This window comes from Priceomyces carsonii (genome assembly GCF_900007245.1).
Source record: "Priceomyces carsonii strain CBS4050 genome assembly, scaffold: Debaryomyces_carsonii_scaffold_2, whole genome shotgun sequence".
Classification (NCBI taxonomy): Eukaryota; Fungi; Ascomycota; class Pichiomycetes; order Serinales; family Debaryomycetaceae; genus Priceomyces; species Priceomyces carsonii.
Genome location: NW_026946675.1, coordinates 169,957 through 194,550, shown reverse-complemented (window position 1 = coordinate 194,550; position 24,594 = coordinate 169,957). Strand labels below are relative to the sequence as shown.

General features: G+C 36.3%; 16 protein-coding genes across 16 annotated transcripts; 7 read left to right on the top strand and 9 right to left on the bottom strand.

Annotated features, from left to right (window-relative positions):
- Positions 1 to 175: 175 nt before the first annotated feature.
- Positions 176 to 2,809, top strand: DOA4 (ubiquitin-specific protease; the record flags this gene model as incomplete). Its single annotated transcript, XM_062951348.1, has 1 exon — positions 176 to 2,809. The coding sequence occupies one exon, from the start codon at positions 176 to 178 to the stop codon at positions 2,807 to 2,809; it is 2,634 nt and encodes an 877-aa protein (XP_062808359.1).
- Positions 2,810 to 2,839: 30 nt separating this feature from the next.
- Positions 2,840 to 3,478, bottom strand: OCA6 (protein-tyrosine-phosphatase; the record flags this gene model as incomplete). Its single annotated transcript, XM_062951347.1, has 1 exon — positions 2,840 to 3,478. One exon carries the CDS (start codon positions 3,476 to 3,478, stop codon positions 2,840 to 2,842), a length of 639 nt encoding a protein of 212 aa, XP_062808358.1.
- A 222-nt stretch (positions 3,479 to 3,700) lies between these two features.
- On the bottom strand, positions 3,701 to 5,404 carry LCB2 (serine C-palmitoyltransferase; the record flags this gene model as incomplete). Its single annotated transcript, XM_062951346.1, has 1 exon — positions 3,701 to 5,404. One exon carries the CDS (start codon positions 5,402 to 5,404, stop codon positions 3,701 to 3,703), a length of 1,704 nt encoding a protein of 567 aa, XP_062808357.1.
- Positions 5,405 to 5,943: 539 nt separating this feature from the next.
- MODF (Modfp) lies at positions 5,944 to 7,557 on the bottom strand (the record flags this gene model as incomplete). The annotated part of the gene is made up of 1 exon (XM_062951345.1): positions 5,944 to 7,557. The coding sequence occupies one exon, from the start codon at positions 7,555 to 7,557 to the stop codon at positions 5,944 to 5,946; it is 1,614 nt and encodes a 537-aa protein (XP_062808356.1).
- A 723-nt stretch (positions 7,558 to 8,280) lies between these two features.
- On the top strand, positions 8,281 to 9,315 carry DOS2 (Dos2p; the record flags this gene model as incomplete). Its single annotated transcript, XM_062951342.1, has 1 exon — positions 8,281 to 9,315. One exon carries the CDS (start codon positions 8,281 to 8,283, stop codon positions 9,313 to 9,315), a length of 1,035 nt encoding a protein of 344 aa, XP_062808355.1.
- Positions 9,316 to 9,692: 377 nt separating this feature from the next.
- Positions 9,693 to 11,837, top strand: SSK1 (mitogen-activated protein kinase kinase kinase; the record flags this gene model as incomplete). The annotated part of the gene is made up of 1 exon (XM_062951341.1): positions 9,693 to 11,837. The coding sequence occupies one exon, from the start codon at positions 9,693 to 9,695 to the stop codon at positions 11,835 to 11,837; it is 2,145 nt and encodes a 714-aa protein (XP_062808354.1).
- A 197-nt stretch (positions 11,838 to 12,034) lies between these two features.
- PRCAT00001544001 (RNA-binding protein) lies at positions 12,035 to 12,319 on the top strand (the record flags this gene model as incomplete). Its single annotated transcript, XM_062951340.1, has 1 exon — positions 12,035 to 12,319. One exon carries the CDS (start codon positions 12,035 to 12,037, stop codon positions 12,317 to 12,319), a length of 285 nt encoding a protein of 94 aa, XP_062808353.1.
- Positions 12,320 to 12,700: 381 nt separating this feature from the next.
- DDI1 (Ddi1p) lies at positions 12,701 to 13,993 on the top strand (the record flags this gene model as incomplete). The annotated part of the gene is made up of 1 exon (XM_062951339.1): positions 12,701 to 13,993. One exon carries the CDS (start codon positions 12,701 to 12,703, stop codon positions 13,991 to 13,993), a length of 1,293 nt encoding a protein of 430 aa, XP_062808352.1.
- A 65-nt stretch (positions 13,994 to 14,058) lies between these two features.
- On the bottom strand, positions 14,059 to 15,036 carry PRCAT00001542001 (uncharacterized protein; the record flags this gene model as incomplete). The annotated part of the gene is made up of 1 exon (XM_062951338.1): positions 14,059 to 15,036. The coding sequence occupies one exon, from the start codon at positions 15,034 to 15,036 to the stop codon at positions 14,059 to 14,061; it is 978 nt and encodes a 325-aa protein (XP_062808351.1).
- A 334-nt stretch (positions 15,037 to 15,370) lies between these two features.
- Positions 15,371 to 16,714, bottom strand: GDI1 (Gdi1p; the record flags this gene model as incomplete). Its single annotated transcript, XM_062951337.1, has 1 exon — positions 15,371 to 16,714. The coding sequence occupies one exon, from the start codon at positions 16,712 to 16,714 to the stop codon at positions 15,371 to 15,373; it is 1,344 nt and encodes a 447-aa protein (XP_062808350.1).
- A 232-nt stretch (positions 16,715 to 16,946) lies between these two features.
- PRCAT00001540001 (putative Xaa-Pro dipeptidase) lies at positions 16,947 to 18,368 on the bottom strand (the record flags this gene model as incomplete). Its single annotated transcript, XM_062951336.1, has 1 exon — positions 16,947 to 18,368. The coding sequence occupies one exon, from the start codon at positions 18,366 to 18,368 to the stop codon at positions 16,947 to 16,949; it is 1,422 nt and encodes a 473-aa protein (XP_062808349.1).
- Positions 18,369 to 18,740: 372 nt separating this feature from the next.
- Positions 18,741 to 19,679, top strand: PRCAT00001539001 (proteasome regulatory particle lid subunit; the record flags this gene model as incomplete). Its single annotated transcript, XM_062951335.1, has 1 exon — positions 18,741 to 19,679. One exon carries the CDS (start codon positions 18,741 to 18,743, stop codon positions 19,677 to 19,679), a length of 939 nt encoding a protein of 312 aa, XP_062808348.1.
- A 137-nt stretch (positions 19,680 to 19,816) lies between these two features.
- Positions 19,817 to 21,298, top strand: PRCAT00001538001 (mRNA splicing protein; the record flags this gene model as incomplete). The annotated part of the gene is made up of 1 exon (XM_062951334.1): positions 19,817 to 21,298. The coding sequence occupies one exon, from the start codon at positions 19,817 to 19,819 to the stop codon at positions 21,296 to 21,298; it is 1,482 nt and encodes a 493-aa protein (XP_062808347.1).
- An 18-nt stretch (positions 21,299 to 21,316) lies between these two features.
- On the bottom strand, positions 21,317 to 22,267 carry SAM35 (SAM complex subunit; the record flags this gene model as incomplete). The annotated part of the gene is made up of 1 exon (XM_062951333.1): positions 21,317 to 22,267. The coding sequence occupies one exon, from the start codon at positions 22,265 to 22,267 to the stop codon at positions 21,317 to 21,319; it is 951 nt and encodes a 316-aa protein (XP_062808346.1).
- Positions 22,268 to 22,529: 262 nt separating this feature from the next.
- On the bottom strand, positions 22,530 to 23,213 carry PRCAT00001536001 (polyamine acetyltransferase; the record flags this gene model as incomplete). The annotated part of the gene is made up of 1 exon (XM_062951331.1): positions 22,530 to 23,213. One exon carries the CDS (start codon positions 23,211 to 23,213, stop codon positions 22,530 to 22,532), a length of 684 nt encoding a protein of 227 aa, XP_062808345.1.
- A 131-nt stretch (positions 23,214 to 23,344) lies between these two features.
- Positions 23,345 to 24,544, bottom strand: HAT2 (Hat2p; the record flags this gene model as incomplete). The annotated part of the gene is made up of 1 exon (XM_062951330.1): positions 23,345 to 24,544. The coding sequence occupies one exon, from the start codon at positions 24,542 to 24,544 to the stop codon at positions 23,345 to 23,347; it is 1,200 nt and encodes a 399-aa protein (XP_062808344.1).
- Positions 24,545 to 24,594: the final 50 nt, after the last annotated feature.

The window sequence follows — 24,594 nt, the reverse complement described above, 5'->3', positions numbered from 1 at the left end:
GTTTAAATTTTTTATTTCTAACTGTAGATTATTTCAGTTGTGCATCCTAAATACATATCTAAGTCTAAAAATGAATTACAAATTCAAACTAGACTCAAGTTATTAATATTATATATAGAAGCCACTCTTTCTTAAGATTGATTAGAGAACAGGCATACTCTACACGTGGTAAATTATGACGAGTGCTGGAATCGCATTCCAGTCAACTTCTGTGTTGAGTGGTTATGCCAATACACTTGCTAAAGAATTATCATCAAATGGGAAAAGCGCTTCAAAGATTTTGAGTTTTCAAATATCGTTGCTAGAGATATTCAACCATGAAGCAAAGAAGCTTAAGGAGTTCCATTATTGTGATTATGAGATAGCATATGTTACATACAAAAGTGCAGTGGCGTTATATTCTGATAATGAGAATGATGTATCAGCAAAGACAGAAGATTTCGTTAAAGCTATCAGGGAAACTCTTGTAAGGAAAAGACAGGATTTTGAAAGCGTGAAAGAATTCATTATACTTAACCAACCGCAGCAGAGTTTCAAGGGAGACGAAGAGATTGATCCCTTGTTTGAAAGATTCAACAATTTAAAAACTTCAAACCTGGGGTTAAAGGATCAATATGGAACCAAGAGTTCTTCTTCAGATGAAGCTACACCTGTGAGCCAGGAAGCATTTGTAGAAACCTTGAAATTCCGAGAAGTAATTATGCCACTGGAACTTCATGATTTATTGGCTGGGGAGAGTAAAATTCTTTTGATCGACTATAGAGCAACGAAGGATTTCAATCATAATCACATCAAGCATGATGATGTTGTCAACATAGATCCATCTATTGTGATGTCATTAGATTGGAAAAAGCAACAAGGCTTGACTGACCTGGATCTTGAGGATAAACTAAGCTTTCACTTACCAAAGGAGCAGCTTGAAAGATTTAAAAACAGAAACAGATATGAATTGGTAGTTGCATACAACTTCAAGTTTGGTTATTCAAGTTCTGCAAATAATAGATTTGATTGTTTGAAATCCCTGCTAATCAACGAACAGGCATATGGCTTAGTATCACAGAATCCTTTTGAGAAGCTTCTCGAACTCATTACATCGAAAAATAAGTATATTAGCTCTAAGCTAAAAAATTATCCGTGTTACTTGGCTGGCGGTGTGTTTAAATGGTATGAGTGCTTCGGAGATAAGTCAATTGCAAGAACTATTGTAACATCTACTCTAACTCGACCTGATGCCATCGTTTCCAAAAATAGCGGTCTGTCTTCATCAAGGAGCAGCAGCTCTGACTTACGCATGAACGCAAACTCACGTTCATCTTCTCCATATTTGAAGAACTTCGGAGAATATTTGGCTACGGCCAAGTCTGATGGTGATTCATATAATTCAAAGAGCGCTGGTTCCGCTTCTTTACGCTTGAAATTTTTCCCTGATGACAAGGTTGGCGACTTACCTCAAATAGCACGTAATCAATCGGGTCCTACTATAGTACAGCCTCAGCAACAACTTAAACCTTCAATCACACGAAGAATGTCTAGAGATCTAACAGATTCGAAGGAAATCCAAAGTGCAAACGGCAAACTCCAAACATCACCAACTAAATTCTTGGAACAGTATACGACTGGTCTAACTAATTTAGGAAATTCTTGTTATATGAATTGCGTACTCCAATGTTTGGGTGCCACGCCTCAGCTAACAAAGTTCTTTTTCCCTAATATATCGAACTCAATGTTAGCTCCTTCTTCATCACTCATGTCATATCGTCAGCATATTAATGTCAACAATAAACTCGGGAGTAAGGGAATATTGACCACCAACTTTGTTAATCTTTTACTTAATATGTTCAATAACGCTGGGAAATACTTTACACCTACAAGTTTTAAAAAAGTTGTGGGTTCTTTGTCATCAGGACATCAATTTGCAAGCTTTGATCAACAAGATTGTATTGAGTTCCTTAATTTCCTTCTTGATGGTCTCCATGAGGATCTAAATCAAGTGATGCTAAACGCTGAGGACAAAAAGAGCATCATGGAGCTAACGCCAGAGCAGGAAAAAACCAGGGAAACCCTCCCAGTTAGACTTGCTTCGACAATTGAATGGGAGAGGTATTTGAAACTCAACTTTTCGATTGTAGTAGACTATTTTCAAGGACAGTATTTGTCTCAACTCAAGTGTCTAGAATGTGGACACACTTCAACCACGTATAATGCATTCTCAATCTTATCTTTACCAATACCAGAGAAGCTCAATAGCACTCCGACAGTGCTCCTAGAAGATTGTCTACAGGAGTTCGTTACTACAGAGCTATTGGATGAATTCAATAAATGGTTCTGTCCAAATTGCAAAAAGTTTACGAAGCTGACTAAAAAGATTACGATAACAAGACTACCTCAAGTGTTAATTATTCATTTCAAACGCTTCAAAATTTTACCTAATGGGTATATAAATAAGCTTGATACCTTTGTAAAGTACCCAGTTAATGAAGTTTTAGATTTAACTTCTTATTGGCCAGATATCGGAACGAGTGTTAATCCTAGTAAAGACCTGAGTATAAGTAAATCAAAGGAAGCTGAGATTTTATCAACTTTACCTACAAGAAACCAAGTGCCCCCATTCCGTTATAAATTATATGGTGTCGTTAATCACTTTGGAAATTTATCGACCGGACATTACACTTCATATGTTCACAAGAATAGTGATACAAGAAAAAAAAGAGAATGGTGCTATTTTGACGATGCAAAGATAACTTATAATTGTTCCGAAAGCCAAGTGTTGAATAAAAATGCATACTGCTTGTTTTTTCAACGTATATAGAATAATGCAGAAGAAATTCGTAACGTCTAGCTAGCTTGTCAATCGTTCTCCTGTTGTCAGCCGATCATCCGTAGTTTCATCTAAATATTCATGAATTCTAATTCTAGGATTGTTTTCTATAACACCTTTGCTCATACCTACCCAAAGCCAGGCAGCCTTGTCATTTGTATTTATATTGATCTCTCCTTTAAATCCTTCGACAAAGATTCTGTCATTGACTGTCATATTGGTGGTAAAGTTAATGAACTCATTAAATATCGTAATTGAGGACCAAAATTGTAGCTTACGGAGACTTGCAATTACTAAACTGGTAACCTGACCACCATTCAAACAATGAATGTAAATGGGTGAATATTCCTTATGTATCATAAGATCAAGCGCATCCAATACCGTTGAATAGCCGATTGGAACGCCTCTTTTTTTTCCCTTGCCACTATGAGCACATTCTAAATGAACAACTCTTATATTGTTGATCCTAGCAAATTCAAATAGTTTTTTGTCTGTTGTTTCGTCTATTGGTTCTGGAGTTAGAGAGACGATTGTTCTGAGTTGAAGCGTCTTCAAGAAAGGAAAATTTATTTCTCTGGGATAAGCTCCTCGATATAGATTTTCTTCAACTGTGCTGAACTTCAAAGGTGGAGTTAATGGATCTGGAACTATAACATCCATCCCTTTAATCAAATATATAGCTTAAATAGGGTTCTACGAATAGATATTAATTGTGAAGCTAGAAGACAAACTTGACTTATATACATTCCTAAGCTTTCTAAGTTTTCTATAAAACTTGAATAAATTAAAAGTATCAGTTATGTTAAAGTTCATAATAGATATAACATTAAGAGAATTTTAGAAGTCGTTAAATTATACTGGAATAATACATAGCCAAATGGTCTATCCCAAAATTGGCTTCTTGCAATCCTCGACATTAGTAGCAATCACATCCTCGATTGACCATCTTGGTGGCTCTCCAGGAACTTTTGAGCCACCAGCAATTCCACTGCTGAGCTTCAAGAATTCAGCTACCTCATTTATTTGAGTGAGAACGTAGTCCAAATCTTCTTTAGTCAATGCAGAGCTTACACATAATCTAGCTCTAGCAGTATCCAATGGTGTAGCAGGATAACTAACCACAACGATAGCAATCTTTCGATCATATAAGACTTTAGATAATTCTGCCATTTTAGCTGGTAAAAATATCAATAAAGGAATGACTGGTGAATCATCAGCACCATATACAATAAAACCCAACTTTTTCAAACCGAGCCTCAAATAGCGCGAATTGAAGGCTATCCTTTGCAATCTCTCTTGGCCATCACCAGGATTCAATTTGCCCTCAATAACACTCAATGAAGAAATAATTTGACCTAATACAGGAGGAGGTACACCTTCAGAGTAAACATTAGTAATATAGTTTAATCTTAGTCTGTCGATAATAGCTTTATCAGCAGCAATGTATCCACCTGTAGCACCAAAAGACTTCGTAAAAGTACCCATCAAAATATCAACATCAGATGGATCAACCGAAAAGTAGTTACAGATTCCCTTTCCATCAGCCCCTAAAGCACCGATCGAATGAGCCTCGTCAACAAATAGATAACACTTATACTTCTTTTTAATTTCGATTAACTTTGGTAAGTTACACAAATTTCCTTCCATTGAATACAATCCCTCGACTGCAATGATGATTTTGCTCCATGGCCTATGAGTTTTCGGTTGCCCTTGAGCTATTTGGTTTCTCACCAACTTTTCTAAGTCTTCCATATCATTGTGTTTAAAAACCTTGACCGAAGCCCCAGATTGTCTAATTCCAAACCGAATTGAAGCATGATTCAATTCATCTGAAATTACCAACGTCTTGGTATCCGAAATAGAAGAGAAAACAGTAGCATTGGTTCCATAACCTTGAGAGACTAAAAGAACATCTTCTTTACCAATAAAGTTGGCCACAATACGTTCACACTTTTTATGCAAGTCAGTGGTACCTATTATCAGTCTGGGAGAACAACACGAGGTACCATACTCTTCAAGACGCTTTAGAGAGTATTCAGTACATACACCTTTTGACTGCGCAAAACCCAAATAATTATAAGATGAAAGATTCAAACATTCGGATGAGGTTCCATCGTAGAGATATCCCGAATTACCATATCTAACTCGGTTGAAGCATTTGATGAAACGACCGGGCGCCCCATGAATTGGTCGAGCAAAACAATCATCTATTCTAGCCTTTAAACGGCGAACATAAAACTTTTCAAAACCATCATACCACGGAGAATACCCATCTTTTTCAACCAAATCTTCATAATTCTTGGGGTAGAATATTTTACCAAAAAAATCTCGAAGATGCCCAATGATAATCAAAATAAGGTAGTTTAGATAAGTTAAGAGGTAAAATATATAAGGCGGATCATCCTCAATAGGCAGAGGTAATGGCTCTCCAACAGGATGGCTAGAGACATACAAATAATCTTTCGACGTCAATCGGCCATATTCCAAATCCGCTAAAACGCTCTCTTTTCTATCGTCTGGTGGAGCATTCGGGATTTCGAGTGACAAGCCTGGGGGTATTGGCTCCGAGTCTGGGATTGTCTTCATTGTACTTAGTTACCTCGATAAGCAAACAAAGCTATTCCTTAGATAGTTCAAATTCTAATGCAAATTATGTTGTTAAACGAATGTTGATATATTCTAATAGGGAGCTGGTTCAAAGTCGCCGAACAAATTCAAAAAGTTAGAACAAAAATATAAGTTAAAGGTTTGTTCTCTTCGATATTTCTTCTGCTTGGTCCCTTTGTATAGTTAGTCCTGTGGCAGATGTAGCTGTTGATATGTCTGACTTACAATGTGTATTCGCTGAGGGAATAAAAATATCAATCAATTAATTACACAAAACCTAAGGTCAAAAGAATAGCCTGCTAACGCGTTTGCTATTGAAGATTGTTGATGTAAAAGAAGAAACTACAACAGCAACGTACTAGTTGTTAAACTGGACGTATGAAAGGATAACTAAGCTTGGTGTTATCTTAATTCAGCTACACATTTATTTTTTGGGCTTCTAATAATGGATATTGAGATAGTACCAATCACAAATAGGGGTAATACATCTCTATGATGGTGATTTTTCAAGTGCTTAATCATCTGTACTTAAATGTGCTGTAGGATCGGTCTTTGTCACCATGCAACTTGAGCATGTAGTCGCACTTAGGTAGTTCCCAATCTATATGACCAATTGCCAACACAGTCGAATTTTGCAATTCTCTTTCTAAAAGTTTGTGGCACCTAATTAAAAGCTCTTCATCGTCCATGCAAGAAAACGCTTCATCTAAAATCAAAACTTCGGGATTCTTTATAACAGCTCTTAAAAATAAACATAGCTTTTGCTCAGATATAGGTAGTTCCGCAAAATTTGTGTTACCATACCTTTCAATTCTATCCTTGAATAGCAGCAAGATGTTTCTAGCAAAGTCATCAATACTACTTTCTGGAACGGAAAACATAAAATTTGCATTACCGACATCCTTCTTAAGTCCAGAAAAAATAACTTCCTTCATTGTCTTGCTTCCAGGAACCAATGCGTGTAATTCTGGTGAAGAAATACCAATTTTATTGTTCACCTCAAAAAATGAGCTTCCATTACCTGTTTTCCTCACCTTGCCATCTACAGACAACACTGAACGCCAAGATTGTGGGTGGTCCGCAGTTATTAAAGATAATAACGTGGTTTTTCCAGTCCCATTGGCTCCAAAGATACGCCACTTGGACCCTTTCGGAATGAACCAACTGAAATCTTTTAAAATTGGAGTGTTCTTGTAAACAACTGATGCATTGGAGAATTCAATGTGCAGGTTTGAAGATTCAAGTGACTTAGCAGATATTTCTTCATAATCATTTGAAATAGCCTCTCTTTGGTGATTTTGATGCAATTCAATTAGTGACCGCATCTCACTCTTTATAAGAGGTACGACTTCTCTTTTTTCTCCAGCAATAAACGTTCCTTCATTATCAATATAGCCAACACTATTGACCCAATCAGGGATAGTGTCTTGAATTCTTATACCGAGAACAATCGCAATATTCAACCTGTTGCCCACCTTCTCCAAAGAATTTGATACTAGCTTTGTTGCCTCCGGGTCTAACCCGAGAAAGGGATCATCAATAATTAAAAGTTCAGGCCGTTTAGCCAATGCTTTTGCTATACGTGCCCTCCGTAATTGCCCATTACTCAAGACAGTTATCCACTTATTCTTCAAAGGCTTCAAATTAAAGAGTTCAAGTAGATCGTGGATATACAATTCATCTGATTGAGAATTGTTACTATTATAGTTGTTTGCTCCTGTTATGTAGTTGATAGTAGAGTTCACATTTTCTGACAATCCTTCTTCGTCCTGTTGTGCTAACGATTCATAACGAGCTGACATATGGATCCTGGGTAAACCTGAATCTTCTTTAAAATTAAGAAATTGAATCTTGTTGTAATTAAACGTTTGAGAGAACAAAGGGTATGTTCTCGATAAAGGAGGTACAGCAATATATCTGTTTGCTACTACTTTTAAAAAAACACTTTTTTTTGGTCCAAGTATGGCCCAGTAAGCTTTTCTAGAACTAATAGATGGTCTAAAGATTTTAAAACTCTCAATTGGTTTTTGAAATACATACTCTTTCGACCGGATATCATTTTTAAACAATGCATTCTTTAATAGAAGAATGCAATGACTTGCCTCCTTAGCTTGTGCGTTAGGTGAAGTCATTGGATTTTGAATCAGACAAATTTACATTGTAACTTTTTAAAAAGGTTTCTTTCCTTCTCAAATATGTCTACTGTATGTAAGACCATAGTCGGAAGTCAATTTGAATTTAAACCGTGCATTCTGGATGCAAAAAAGTTATTAGAGAAACGAACTTATTGAACCAGAAAATACGATATAAAAAGAAGTTGAGGCGCTTAAAATAGAAGCGTTTCCACAGGTTCATTTATGACTCGAAAGTGGACAATGCAACTAAGTTTCTTGAATAAAGAGATTTTCCTAAGCCTGAAACATTGCAGCATAAATACATTTTGAAATGAAGCCATGGTACATTGATGGCAAGTATCAAGTTCCATTTATCTAGACTTACTCTTGTTTTCCCTAACTGTCATCGTTTTTCCTTCAAAGTTTTGAATTCTAAGACAATAAAACATTAAATCCAACAGTAGATGGAAAATGGATCACGATTAAGTATTCAGTACATGCATCTATAAAACTATAAATAGTTACCCAAAACCGTCTAATATCTATTGTATGAAAAAGGGTATCGTAGTCTATAGTCATCTATAGTCTACGGTCGACACTCTACAGTCTACAATCAATAAAACTTAAAATTCAGGAGTGTAAATATTCAGGCATTATATACAGTCCAGAAATTGTGGTATTCTCAAGGAACTGAATGTGAAGCTTAGCAATATACATGGTTACTAGCGGAAATTTCTTAAGATGGAATTTTACGATCCTGTGGTTGATCAGAGTAACGAGGCTTTGAAGGGCCCCTCTGAAGAAAACAAAACTGACGAAGCAGTGTTGAAGTTAGAAGATGAAATTGATAAAGTGTATTCATCAATTGAAAATAAATTCCAGTATTTATGGTCAACTTCACCTGGGACAGCTAAAAATTCTGACAAATCAGTGAAGCTAGAAAACCACAAAAAGGAAATAGTAGACCAATTGAATAAAGTTCGAGAAAACGTCACTGATAATGCAAAGGTCAAAGAAGGCTTAAGCCAAATTGAAGACCAGCTAAGGAATCTACATGTACCCGAAGTAGATTTGAAAAAGCTACAAAGCCTGGCTACGACTGCACTTGATAGCCTTGACTCGACTTTAGAAAAAGTCGAGAAACAAGCAGGGTTATACGTCAGCCAATTTGCTTCTATGTTCTCTAACATAATTCAAGTTAGCCCTGAGGAAGAACGACAAGAAGCAAAAATTCAAGAGAGGGAAACTTTATTTACTTCACCATTAGGAAATAACGATAATTACGGGTCCACTCGTTTTGATAATGAGCTATTGGAATTGCACACGTCAAAGACACCTTATTTATCTGCGGTGTTAGATAAGGAAGAAGAACTCAAGACTTTCAATGCGGATTCTAGAACCTCACAAATATCTGACTTGCTAGACAAATATCCAAACACTCTCACGAAGTTAATGAACAGCATAGTACCCGTTAGTGTGCCTTATAATGTTTTTTGGTATCGATACTTCAAGAATGTTGATAAATTAAAAGAATCAGAGCAGGCTCGACGAGAACTTTTGAATAACAAAGATTTGCATGATGGAAATAGCGAGCAAATAAACAATGAAGCTGATGAAGAGGAGAATTTCACATGGGATGATGAAGATGATGATGAAGTCGTTGATGTTGCAAAGGAAGCTGGGGACCGCACTTCAGAGCTGAAATCAACTTTAAGTGAAGACGGTGAAGAAGAAGAAGAAGAAGAAGATGATGATGACGATGATGACTGGGAATAATGACTTTGACCCACTCTCTCTATTATCTCTAATCCCTCAAGGAACCTTACTCTTAAGTTCTGATTACTTACATATGTATCGTTTTAAGTTTAATAAAGTTTTGTGTCTTCAAATGTCGCGGTGATACAAAAGAATGCGCTTTTTTGAGTGAGCTTCTATAATTTAGTTATCCTTAAACACATTAAACAGCGCAGAATCATTCCGCCATATTAATCTTATTAGTAATATTCAACATTATAGCGTTTTCTAATCAATGGATTTGAAGTGCTTCTTTCAAATTAAGGAAATAGTATCGGAACTATAAAAAGAATCGAAGAAAGAGAAAGCTTTAATACGTTGTGGTTATATCTTACGTGGCAACATATTAAAGGAAAACGATGAGTAATAGCTATAATGCTCCCAAAAGGACGCAATTTAATATATCAGCTTCTAGTGCGCCGCTAAATACTGCCAAAAATTCAAGCACAGCTTCACCTCATAGGGTTGGTAATGTAAATACACATCAGAGAATGAATAGTCAACCCAAAAGTTTTGGGAAAGCTGTGCATAGTGATCATCAGAGCCATACAAACGAGACAAATGGCCAGAATGGTCGAGTGGGCCTAGTTCGAAGGGTCTGGGTAAGGAAGTACAACGGAAGCCCTACTACAATTTTGGTTAGCGAAGACGAAATTGTTGACGATTTGAAACAACTGATATTCAATAAATTTCCAAATTCAATAGCAAATTTTTGTGATCCGCCAGATTTAATCTTGAAGTTAGACTTACTGGCAAGAAATCAATCAAATGCAAATTCTATGAAACAAGGCAATCTATCAGGTAGCTCATGGCCGGAAAGAAGGCGATCGATATCACCTTCCGGAAATGGACCCACCAATGGTATCAAAATCCTCGAACCTGACCAGAATGTGTGGTCAATCCTTGATACCTACTTTCCGCAAGGAATGAATATGTCAGAGTCCCTCATCATTGAAACTCCCGTTAATGATGAGACTGAAACTCATGCTGTATCATTTTCGAATGGAATCAATCTTGATAAAAGTGGAGGTAGTAACAAGCCATTAAGAACTGATAATCAACAAGGGGTACCCATAAAGCAGCAAGTAGGGACACAAAACTCTGGTTTTCAAGAAAGTGCACAGTTTTATCATCAACCGAAACCACAATACTTGTACCAAAATCAAAATTCTGCTAACAATTCCAATCTCCAGGTGAGATCTGCATCTCCTAGTAGTCTAAAGAACTCACCGGGTCCCATAAATGTAAATCCATATAGGAGGACACAATCTAGTCCATTATACTCACCTCCTATTGATGGCAGTAATAATAGCACTAACAGCACAACCGGCGGTAACTCGCAAGCTATTTTGTTATTACCTAAAAATTTTCCATTAACTGCAAATTCATCTAATGCTAACACAATGGGGCATTATAAAAAGAGATTATCTTTGGATGATGGTCTAATAAATGGACAACGAGCTCGAGATCATTCTTTACGCAAGTCATTGAGCACCATTGAATCCAATACCGAGAGCAATGATTTGGAAACAAGGCCGAAGCTAGAACACTTTGATGAACATGAAAGTAAAAAGCTGGCATTTCCGAAGCTTGATGCATCGAATAATTCTAGCAATGATTCAAATAGTGAGCAAAGTGGACAGAGTACAATAGTTGAAAGAGACAATGGTAATCCAATTTCATCCACTAACAGCCTTGACAGAATATTGATATCTCCTTCCCCTGATATAGGCAGACTTGATTCACCTTCACAAGCACAAATAAATGCGCCTGATAATTTAACCATGGATAATTTATTAAAAGCGAAAGAGCCTTTGAATAAAAATTGCAATGATATCAACTTGAAGAATTCGTTGTCGAAATCTGCAACTGAAAGAGTGTTACCTTCTATTTCGGTTTTGGTAGTCGAAGATAATGCTATTAATCAAGCTATTTTGGGTGCATTTTTGAGAAAGCATAAAATACATTATGAAATTGCTAAGAATGGTCAAGAGGCTATTGATAAATGGAAACGTGGTGGTTTCCATTTGGTGCTCATGGATATTCAATTACCCGTTAAATCAGGGATAGATGCTACAAAAGAGATTCGTCACTTGGAAAAAATAAATAGAATTGGGTTTTTTGCAAATAAGGAATATTTAAATGGTTCCGGGAAGAGGGCTATAAAAGAGGAAGATAAGCTTGATTTGAATGTTTTCAGGTCACCTGTTATAATCGTTGCCTTGACGGCTTCCTCTAACTCTTCTGTCGACAAGAAAAATGCTTTAACAGCAGGTTGTAACGATTACTTGACAAAGCCCGTTAATTTAGTATGGCTTCAAAATAAAATTACAGAATGGGGCTGTATGCAAGCATTGATAGATTTTGATGGATGGAGAGTTAAAGAGTCTTCTCCAACTACGCCACACTTTAGTCCAGAGAAGACAATTTCGTCGGATTCACAGAATCACAAGAATAAGATAGCACCTGCTTTTAATTCACAAGCCTCCGTGCTATCTAATTGAGCGCAGTAGATACAGAATGTTTATATTATATACTTTTCATCGTTCAGTTATGTAGTTATGTATTACTGATTTCGCAAACAATGATTTTGACGTTAATTATAAAGGTCGCGTGTGAACCAGCTAATAAGTAACATTGAGATTTTAATATAGCCTACAGAAGAGAAGAGGTACTATCTAGTTTTACCGTATCAGCAACCATGTCAGCAGAAGAAAAGAAGTCACCCTCTGGTGAATTAAATGAAGATGAAACTCAAGTATTGTTTCCCTTGGAAATAATCGACAAATCTATTGGTCATAAAATTCATGTGTTGATGTCGAACGACAGAGAGTATAAAGGAACATTGATAGGGTTCGATGATTTTGTAAATATAGTGTTGGAGAATGTGCAAGAGTTAGATTCAGATGGCCCAAAGGAAAAACAAGTTAAAAGGATGCTTTTGAATGGAAGTCACATAACTATGATTGTACCTACTTTGGCTTAGGTCACTTTCCACAACAACCATCCGTATCCTAGCTGCTTCAAAATAGTTTATGCACAGCTAGAGTGCTGCAGATTCAACTTCTTAGACTAATATCATTGTAGAGAGTTCTTCAACGAATGAATAAAAATCAACAATATACATAATTTGATAATTTAGTGAAATTCTTATTTCTAGTATGATACCCAGGCAGGCATCTAGGTAGAGTATTCTCTTGAAGAAATACAAGTGGCAATATTGCCATCAGGTCATCCTTTTTAAAGTTTTGTAAGCAGGTCCCTTTTTTTTTTTGTGGATAATGTTTATAAAAAGCAGCTGATTACCTCACGAGTTAAATTTTGCCATCAAACTCAAAATATCAAAATTAATTAGATCTGCAATAGAATGAAGCTAACTGTTTCCGTGACGTCGAATGACGATATACTTTCTGTTGATGTACCTGATTCTCTTACTTTAGAGGATTTCAAGGCATATTTACAAGCAGAAACTGATATTGAACCTAAGAATCAAGTATTACAACACGAAGGAAACACGCTCAACAATGAGAATACGACCTTAAAAGAAATGGGGATTAAGGAGGGTGATTTGGTTATATTACTGAAGAAAGCTTCTAGCAACAGTGCGATATCTTCAGCTGCTCCAGAATCATCTCAGATAAACTCGCAAATTGAATATATGAGACAGCAATTTTTAAATGACCCTCAATCGAGCGACCAACTAAGAAATTCGAATCCTCAATTGCATTCAATCTTGAATGATCCTGAGGAATTCAGAAGGGCTATGACAAACCAATTGGAGCTGCTTCAACGAGGCTTTGCACCAAATGTCATGTCACCACATCAGCAAGAAGAATTGAAGAAATTGCAAGATAATCCAGATGATCCTGAATCTCAATCTAAAATATTAGAAATCATTAGACAAGAACAGATCGATGATAATATGAAATTAGCTTACGAGATATCTCCTGAGAGTTTTGCATCAGTTAACATGTTGTACATTAATATATCTGTGAATGGCCATAAAGTTCAAGCGTTTGTCGATACAGGCGCCCAGGCAACCATTATATCACCAGCATTGGCCGAAAAAATTGGAATATCAAGACTCATTGACCGAAGATTCCAAGGAGAAGCTAGGGGAGTCGGTTCTCAGAAAATCGAAGGAAAAATTCACAGTGTACCTATAAGCATAGGTGAATCTGAAATTCAAATTCCATGTTCTTTTATGGTTATCGACACTCAAGTTGATTTACTATTTGGACTCGACATGATGAGAAGGCACAAATGTGTAATAGATCTTCAAAGGGATGTCATTGTGGTAGGTGGTAATGTTGAGGCTAAATTATTACATGAATCAGAGATAGAAAGAAAAGCCTTTGGAGGAAGTGCAGCACCATCTGGTTTTGGAGGAAATATCTTTAGCGAAGGAGCAAATGTTCCTCCTGCAAATATAGCTCCTAGCTCCTCAAAGTTGTTAGCACGAAAGTCAGCTTCTGCGTCTGCGGCAGAGGCTGCTGTAAAGAGGAACAATACAGGTAACTCAAGCAATTCGCTGCATACGTTCAAGCAAGAGGATGTGAAGACGCTTGTAGGACTTGGATTTTCAAACAAAGAGGCCATTTTTGCTTTAGAGCAGACAAATGGGAATGTAGAACAAGCTGCATCATTATTATTTCAATAATGTTCACTAAAAATAGAGATAATAAATTAAATAAATTAAACTAATATGTTTCTATGGTTGTATAATCATTCATAATCATCGAATAAATTATTAAAAAAACTTCTAAAGTGAAAAGTGGACCCAACATCATCAATTTCCTTGACATCTGAATCATCAAGAGAAAACGTCGAGGCTTCCAAGGCTTGTCTAATCCTCTCTTCTTTTGATGAAGTTGTAATAGGGAGAATACCTTTTTGCAAAGTGTAAGCTAGAAGGATTTGGCTATCCGTCTTATGATACTTTTCAGCTAGCTCGGGAAGTAAGTTCTCAAGTGGATGTTCATTCCTTTCCACGCCATCTTTCTTCACTCTGAACAAGGGAGTGAGTGGTCCATACGCTTCTACTAAAATTTTGTGATCTCTACAGTACTGAACAATATCCTTACTTTGATTTTGTAAGTATGGATTAAACTCAATCTGATTGACCACTGGGTAGTATTCCGGAGAATCTGATACCTTGAAAGTTTCCTCTAAATGAGGTATTGCAAAATTCGATACGCCGATGTACCTCACTTTGCCATCCTTTTTTGCTTTTATCAATTCTTTCCAAGCAGATCCTATATTTTGTCCATGAGAGAGTTCAGTGTTGAAAAAAGGAAAATGGATGAGAACCAAGTCAATATAATCATTATCAAGATCCTTCAATGACCTATCAATAAAGTCCTCAGGTCCTTTTGATTCTGCAAGACGTTCTTTAAAGCCAGGGCCATATTTTGTAGTCACCCACAAGTCTTCTCTCTTTCGTCCACTTCTTTTGATAGCAGCTGCAACCTCAGGATGAGTGGTATAGACCTCCGCAGTATCAATGTGATTGTAGCCATTCTTCAATGCTAACAACAACTGCTCAACTAATTCCTCATCTAATGTGCCCCTTTCCTCTTCTGGTCTGAGTTTTTTCTTCCATTGCCATTTTGTACCAGTACCAGTCCCTACGGTTATAGGAGTACCTGATTTTGTCTTGAAATGACGAACCAAATCAATTGAGGTTCTATTAGCTCTCGTCATATTAATATTTATATCCCTGTTGAGATAAGTTGAGCAAAGGTGTTTGTTAGCTTTATATGTTGAAATGTGTTCCTTATCGATATCGCGATAAAGCCATAGAATTATGAGTCAAATACGCGGCGCGGCGCCATACATTGTGAAATATATTACATTAGGTCTTGCAGATAGAACATGTCCTTACGGTGGCTATTACATTCTGACATACTCAAAATATACGATTTAATGTGACTTTATTATACCCTCTCCGTCAATAAAGAAATTGTGTCGCAGGTTGTACACTAAGATAATAAAAAAAAAACATTAGATTTGTAAAATATAAAAAATTCTTAAATCCTTAAAGACCGTTTAAAGCCTCCTCCTCTTCGTCAGCAGTTCTATTCTTTAAAACTAAAGGTTTTCCAGTAATTCTAAAGTATAAGTCGTTGACATCATCAGTAGTGGTTTCGAAATGAGACGAAGCGTCATAACTCTTGCTAAGAAAGATGCCGTTTTCTGTACCGTCATTCTTTGGCTCATACAATTCGGCAATAGCCATCAAAGTGTCTAATCTAGGACCTAATAATTTAAAGGCCAGTTCAAGCTCTATATGAGGTGTCTCAGTCTCAATAATTGTAGAGACAATTGCTAAGAAGTAGCCTTTTGGAACAACGCAATGTACATCAGAGAGCACTGCAATGTAAATATCGTTCTTTCTTCCTACTTGGTTTTGTGGAATAATAATTTGAACAGAGTCTATATCGTTTGTGTTGGGAATTGGGTGATCCAATATGCACATGGCCCTAATGACTTTTTGACCTGTCTTTTTGACCTTATCTGGAAAGTATGTAGGATCTGCGATCACGATTGGAGCTTTAGCTGTGCCCTCTTTTGTCTTAACACCGGCGAAGTGATCACCATCGTACAAAACTTCATCAATTGGAGTGTCTAACATGTAAGTTCCTCCATAAATAGCTGACAACCTTGCAAAACCTTGAGGCAATTCACCCAATCCATACAATGGATAAATGTAAGGAGACTTTCCATATTTGGCAACTGATTCAGCGTACAATTTGATCCTTTCGTAGGTGGGACGCGCTGGTTCGTTTAAGTAGTCATCATTCGGCCACAATGCCATGGCATGGCCAATGAAGTCTTTCGTCCCATTTTCCAATCCAAAGTGAGTGTAAACATCATTCATCGTATTAGAATCAAGGTTCAAACCTTGATGGGTTGATGAAACATCTTCATCATACTTAGCAATAAATTCCAAAAACCTTTTCATTCTCCTCTTCTCAAAGATACCCATGAGAGAAGATTTGATTGCTTCCACTTCATTAGACGGGACCTTCGATATTCTTCCATTTCTGTAAACATAACTACCTCCAATCTGTTTAAATTCAATATATCTAGTAACTTCAGTATGAACTAAAATGTTCGTCAATTCTCCATTCGACATCAAGAATTTGGGAATCAAGTCGACACACCAATCTCTGTCTCTCCCCTTCAAGAACTCTGGTTTCTGAGAAGATGGCTTGAATTTAGAATACAATTGAGACAAATTTAACGATGCTGATTCTCCTCCATAGAAATCTTGACGGTCGATATGTAGAACTTTCTTGCCTTCAACAGATAAAAGCCCTGACAAGATACATTCTGTTAAGCCGGTACCTAAAACAATTACATCATAATTTTCATCCATCTTAGAATCAATAAATTAAATAATCATAACATATATATCAGGTATCGCAATTCTTAAATCGCCTGTAAATCCCTTTTTGTACACCTGAGCCCAAGAGAGATTGCTCAAGAAAAATAAATTTCAAAGTCATGTGATACATATAATGTATTATTCAAAACTTAGATTGAAGCTAAACATTGATATAAATTATTATAGATATGCAAGATCGGATCAAAATGGCAATACTGATTATTCATACTACATTGTGAAAGCCTTCTTTGCCTTTAGCTAAACCTGATTTAACAATTTTTGAGATTTGCGCAGGATCTGAAGTAATTTGGGTGAGATTTTGACAACCATCCTTTGTGACTAAGACATCATCTTCAATCCTAACGCCTCCGACATACCAATAGTTATCTAGGACCTTTTTGTTGATATATTTAGCCCTATCTTCGTCAGCCAAAATACTTTTAAGCAAAAACGGAGAGAAGTAAGCCCCCGGTTCATTTGTCACAACCATTCCCTCTTTAAGATCCCTTCTAATACGCAAGTACTGCAACAACGGGTTGGGATCTTCATAATTCGGATATCCTGCAACGTCGTGAGTATCCAATCCTAGCATGTGACCCAATCCATGTGGGAAGAATCCGCCCGAAATCTTAGATGCAAAAATCTCCTCCTTGGAGTATTTCGAGTCAAAGATACCTAATTTTAAAAACTCTTCAATTAAGACCTTATGGCAAGTCAAATGAATATCTTCCCAGCTTGCTCCTGGTTTAATCAAGTTCATTGCAGTCGTTTGCATCTTTAAAACTGTATTATATATTTCCAAATGTTCTTTGGTCCAGTCGCCATTGATTGGAAAGCATCTAGTGACATCACTAGTATAACAACTCCATTCCGTACCCGCATCAATCAAAATTGATCTCCTAGTTGGTGTTATATCTTCATCATTCTTAGTGTAATGAAGCGTGGAGCAATTAGTTCCGCTACAACATATAGGATCATACGATTGGCTCTTGGAACCCTGCCTTAACGCGTGATACATGAACTCAGCATGAATGTGTGTTTCGTTGGTTTCAATAGGAATTGCAGACATCACTGCAAAATGACATTTATCCGTAATCTTAGCAGTATATTTTAATAGTTCAATTTCGTACCAATCCTTAATTACACGAGATTCATCTAGTGCATAGAAGAAATCCTCATCACCTTCAATTAATCTTCTCGAAAACTTTTGATTCCATTTATTGATATCTGTGGTCAAAATTGATATTTCTTTCAAGTTTTGAATATCTTCACTCAATTTTGAGACATACTTTACTTTATCTACATCAAAAGTCTTAGAGGCCTCTTCCAAGCTCATGGGAAGTCCAGACCACATTACATCATCATAATCAATATCTGGCAAGTAAAGTATGAGTTCTTCCTTTACAGGGATATAAAGAAGATGAGAACCAGGAATGTTACATCCACTTAAGTAAAAAAAATATCTTCCTTGGCGAAAGACTTTGGTTTGATCAGTATGTGGATGCAATTCGATGCCCTCTCCTGACATGAAGAAGGCAACTTCAGATTTTGAGCTATTCCTATCTATAAGATGGGAATAAACTCTTTTGGCATGCTCCTTTGCTGGGTATTTCTTATCTTTCAATGAGTCAGGTCCTGTCACCATTATAGCTATATCTATTATACTTAATATTAATTAAATGTGCTTTGCTCAATTATTTATATTGATGCCGTTCACGACTCGACACCATGCAAATAAAAAGAATTGGCAATTAAATTTCTAACTTCTAAGCTCTTCGTTCTAAGACCTTTCGGAAAGTTTTCAACGAATGTTCTGCTTGTCTGTATCGCTCCAAACAGCTCTTGTCTAATTTGCAATACTTATCATAAATTGGTAGTTATAGTTCGTATTTGTTTTCTTATATGATTACTAGTCCTGCACATAATATATTAAATGTTCGATATTAAAACTAATTGCCACCACTAATATTGTACCCGCTCGATAGAATAATAATTCAATTTAATAGAACAACTAAATATGGAAAGACTTCAAAGGTTATTAGGTTCAGGAGCTGGATTAGGTGGAGCAGCTCCACCTCAGACTGATGGGCCCGCCATAGATAATGCTGAAACAGTTTACATATCATCATTAGCATTATTGAAAATGTTAAAGCATGGACGGGCTGGTGTTCCTATGGAAGTTATGGGACTAATGCTAGGTGAATTTGTAGACGAATTCACTATCCATGTTATAGATGTTTTTGCAATGCCACAATCAGGTACTGGAGTGTCAGTCGAAGCTGTTGACGATGTATTTCAAACACGAATGATGGACATGCTCAGACAAACTGGTAGAGATCAGATGGTTGTGGGATGGTATCATTCACACCCTGGATTTGGATGTTGGTTATCGTCTGTTGATGTTAATACTCAACAATCATTTGAACAATTGAACAAGAGGGCTGTTGCCGTGGTCATAGATCCAATTCAGTCTGTCAAAGGCAAAGTAGTAATAGATGCATTTAGAACTATTGACACCACCACGTTAATGATGGGACAAGAACCACGTCAATCCACTTCGAATGTTGGTCATTTGAATAAACCTTCTATACAAGCGTTGATTCATGGTTTAAACAGGCATTATTACTCCCTTAACATTGACTACCATAAAACGCCTTATGAAATTGGTATGCTTTTGAACTTACATAAAAAGAACTGGCAGTCTGGTTTGAAGATGGTTGACTATAACCAAAAAGAGCATGAGAATTTGGGTAATGCCGAGCAGATGGTGAAGATTGCAGAATTATACACTCAAAGAATCAGGGAAGAAAAAGAGCTCACAGAGGAGCAATTGGAGACAAGATATGTTGGAAAGCAAGATCCAAAGAAACATTTGCTCGAGACTTCAGAGAAATTAATCGAAGATAATATTTCATCCTTATTGACGGGTAACGTAAATAGCTTAGCGATTCAATAAGTTTTAATGCTACATTCAATGAAGTAAATTTTCTCATACTTATTTCTGTAGATTTCTCAAAGATTGTGGTCTCATTGATAAACTTAAATTCGGTCGCGAAACATCACATACAATCAAAAGTTCCTTTTCTTTCTTTGATGCTGACAACTTTTAATGGTCAAAAGCATAAGAAGCGGAAGCTTGATCGCATTTCAGCTGACGAAGATGGCTCAGAGGAAGAAGATCTTCCAGATTATATGAAAATTTCAGAAACGTACAATGATATTGAAGATCCTATCAACGACGAGCACTACCTTGAAACAATCGATAGACAAGCATTAGATTTTGATTTTGAGAGAATATGCTCAATTTCTCTATCCAGTGTGAATGTGTACTGCTGCTTAGTATGTGGAAAATACTTTCAAGGTCGGTCTATGTCATCCCATGCTTATAATCATTCTATAAATATGGATCACCATGTATTCGTAAATATGAACACTGAAAAGTTTTATGTTTTACCAAACAATTACGAAATTAAGTCTGCTCGGGCACTTAAATCATTGGCCGATGTCAAAAATCTCATGAATCCAACTTACAATCCAAATAGTGAGCTTCCTAAATTATCCTATACCTTGAACAACGAGCCGTATGATGTTGGATATGTTGGCTTGAACAACATTTCTTCAAACGACTACTTGAATGTCATTATTCAGTTATTGAGCCATATACCACCAATTAAAAACTTTTATCTCAACTTATCAAGTAAGGATAATTTGAGGGGACTGATGGCTAGGAAGTCTGAATTGAATTCCGAGTTTGGATTTCTAGTTCGAAAGATATGGTCAAGTCATTTGTATAAAAATCATGTTTCTCCACAAGTATTCTTACAATTGGTTTCAAGAGTTTCCAAGAAACATTTCTCATTGAACAAACAGGGCTCTCCCAAGCAATTTATGGTATGGTTAGTGAACCAGCTACACTCCCAAATGAGTAAAGTCGTGAAAAGTAAGGAAACCGTGTTTCTGAACTCTTGTCAAGGGAGAGTAGAAGTGACTAAAATAGCCATAGATCTGAAAGAGAAGGACAGTACCATTAAATTTAAGCTTGATGAATCATCTGTAACTAAGGGAATATCAAACTTTTGGATATTAAGTTTAGATGTCCCTAAAATATCAGTATTTACTAAGAAATCAATGATAACTGAAGTTTCCTTGATGTCCTTATTGAAGAAGTATGATGGTACTACCAAATCACAAAGCTCACCAAATGAAGTCAAGGTTTACAAACTTCTAGAGCCCTTGCCTCCTTACTTGTTTTTTCATATTGATAGAACATTGGAAGACACTTCTTCTGAAGGAAATTCAACAGTTGTGAAATATCCTGAGCTTTTAGATATGTCTTCGTACGTTGGATCTTCGCATTTAACAAATTACAGACTTCTTGCAAATATTAAACACTCTACTATTCCAGGACCTGATCTAAATAATGGCAATGGTAAGCACAAGTGGTCAATTGATTTGCGTAAAGACAATAATGATTGGCTTAATATTAATGATTTAGAGATAAAAGAATGCCATTATGAGTTATTATTTTTAGATGAAAGCTATATACAAGTATGGGAAAAGTTAGATATGAATTAAGACATAGTCTAACTTGACTTAACAAAATTCATCTTCCAATACTTTATAACAATAATCAACATAATTTTGATACGTAGAAAGAATATTTCCAAGTTTCGTATCACGAAGTAGTGTGTCAATTATAACAACAAATCCAATGATCTTCAATTCAACAACTTTGAAATCTTCTGACGCATTTTTGGAATAAGCAATCAAAGAACCAAAGTCCCTCTTAAAGAGCTTTAAATTTCTGTCGTATAGGATCTCCATTGCGTGTCTATTGGTCTCTTCGGATATAGTCCAGCGATCAAGTTTAAGTGACCTATTCACAAACAATGTGGGGTGTCTTATTTTAAAAGAATTCCATTTAGGTATCAGAGAAAATATATTAATAGCTTCTAAACGTGAAATAGCTTCAACTGCTTTCAATTCCTTATCTACTTTAAATATAGATAATAATGTGTCTTCTGTGATCTCTTCCGTTAAAAGACATAATATCCACAAGTCATATAATTGCTGGTCAATCATCTCATTTAATAAATAGTGCTCTGTATTATTTTTTATGTTATTCAGTTCAATGGACTTTCTAATTGCAGGGTATGTTTTTATGCTTCTGGACTCCTTTAAATCTTCGATTAGTATTGGTAGTTGTAAGTCTGGTGAAGCATTGAATGACATGGCCATAATTGAGCTAGCTGAAGAGTTTTGATCTTGTTTAGTGGATGGCAATCTTAAATTGTTTTTGTAGCAGAGTATGAGTGAATGGCCAAATGAAACAGGATCAGACGGTATTAAAATTGATTGGTTCCCAATATTCAACTCAATTACATTATGGACGCCAATTGTAAAACTATTTCCATTATTAACTTGTGTTTCAGATTTAAAATGAAATCTATTTGCCGCATCAGTGACTGAACTGGGTTCCATGTCATACACCCTCAAGGGGAACGTATCAAAAACCTTTGCGATAACTTTTGGAATCTGGACCATACCTGGGGTATATGAGTCCGCACTTAATTTAAAAAAAAAAAATTTTAATGCTATTTAATCCGAGTACTTACAATTGTAAAGATAGCGATTGAGTATTTTTGAAATGATCAAATCTTTAATTAAGAGATAATCAAAAAGCGTATTGAAATCAAAGGTATCTTTGCTATAAACTTATTTCTGCTAATTTAAATAGTTCAAATCTATATAGTGCCAGAATGACGAGACTTCGCAATCATTAAACACCTATAAAGCCTATCAAACATTAATCATCATCATCTGGAACCAAATCAATGGATAAGTCATACCACGTTGTATTTGCGAACTTGCATTCACTTTGTCCACAGTTATTAAAGCCTATCTTTTCATAAAATGGGATCAATTCTTTATGGGCAATGAGGACAACTTTATCTCCCAAATCTTGATTTGACAATTTTTGGATGTAGTCGTGCATCAATAGAGTTCCCAAGTTCTTTCCATGCCATTCAGGATCAATCACCAAAGAATGAATTCCAATTATCCGTGAATGTTCAATATGGCCAGCTTCGGGGTTATCCTTAGATGGAAGTTCCATAGACGAGTCTGTAATGCTCATTGATGATATCTTAGTTGCAATTATTTGTCCAATTAGAGTTTCTTTCGTCACTGATGACTTAATAGGCAATTCTTCAATATCATCATTGTCATCGTTTTCAGGCACGTTATCGGCCTTTCTCTCTTTCAGAAGCTTTTCAGCAACCTCAGGAAGATTGATTGCATTATACTTGTATTCGTATTCTCTGATGAATAGTCCAGAACACAACTCCGGGCATACAGTCAACCGGTACCTTAATTTTTCTTTCGTGCATCTTTCTTTCTCACTGAAACCCTTTTTTTCTAATTCAACACATTGATCGAGATCTTCAACAGTCAAGGGTCTGATTGATAAATTTGGAGGAAAATCAGACATCTTTGATCTCCTTGTCACACTCGAATTATTTCAACCTCTTTCTTGTAACATGAATAGCATGTCCGCTTTTGATTTTTTAATTCACGCAACTACAAACGACATTTAGAGAGACTGCGACATTTTATTTACAATTACTCTAGACTATTCAAATCGACATTCAGAACTTCGTCAGAATTGATTATCTTTTCACCCACCAGCCATAAGTGTACAATATTATCATCCGCTACAGAACCAAGTGTCCATTCTTTGAAGGGGCACCAATTAAGATCCATTACTGCACCTGTATGGCCGGCATGCATCATAAAAAGCTCTGGGCAACCATCTTCAGCATCCTCTTGTATCTGTTCTTCTCCTATTCTTGTAATATCCCATAAAATTAAACGACGGTCTTGCGAGCCTGATGCTATGATTCCATCTTTATGCGGACTAAATTCTAAGCACGTAATTGAATCAGAATGACCCATCATTGTATGTAAATACCCATCAGAACTATTATCGTTTGATGATAGTTGTCGAATATCTATGAGACTAACATTAGAGTTTGCATTACCCAACACAGCAAGGTTGCCTGAAAATGGGGAGAAGGCCAAAGAATTAATCCCGTTAGAGTCTTTACTGTAGAACTTTAAGGAAGGTCTGGATGGTTCTCGTATATCAAACAAATAAAAATATTTATCGTCAGACACACTTCCAAAGAGATTCTGATCCGTGCTATGCCATTTGGCATCATTTACAATATCTCCATGTGACTTATTCTGGAATACCTGAGCTGGCTTGTCACTCACATCAGTAAGGACTATAGTGTGATCATCAGAGGCCGTTAACAAATATCCTTTTTTATAGCGATTCCAAGAAAGACCGTATCCGTTATCTTCATGCGGGCGAAAGTGCATCAAATTCAGCTTTTCTTGTTCCTTCAAAGAGTAAATATCAATTTCCCCATGGCCATTAATGGTTCCTAATATTGATGGGTCTTGAGGTAAGTATCGAGCCCTATTAATTTCGTAATTGTTCTCAAACTTTCTGGTGATCTTTATTCTAGATGTAACTTTTTTATCATTATTTTGTGTACCTGAGGGCAAACTTGTAGACGCAATTTTGAGAAAGTTCGTATCTTCTCCTGAAGTATGGGTCCCTAGTAATAGCTTACAGTCGAGCACTCCTTCTTCTTCTGTATAATTGGGTAACCACTCGATAGTTAATGATGGCCATGTTAGAGCTGTTTCACTGACAAACTCATACATATAACGACAATTCTTTCGCCACAACTGGTATTCCTCTTTAATTGAAAGCTCCGTCTCGGGACTTCCCTCCACCTCTTCTGCTTGCATCTTTTCAGTTCGATTGGTGATACAATACAATGTTTTCAATTCGAATTTAT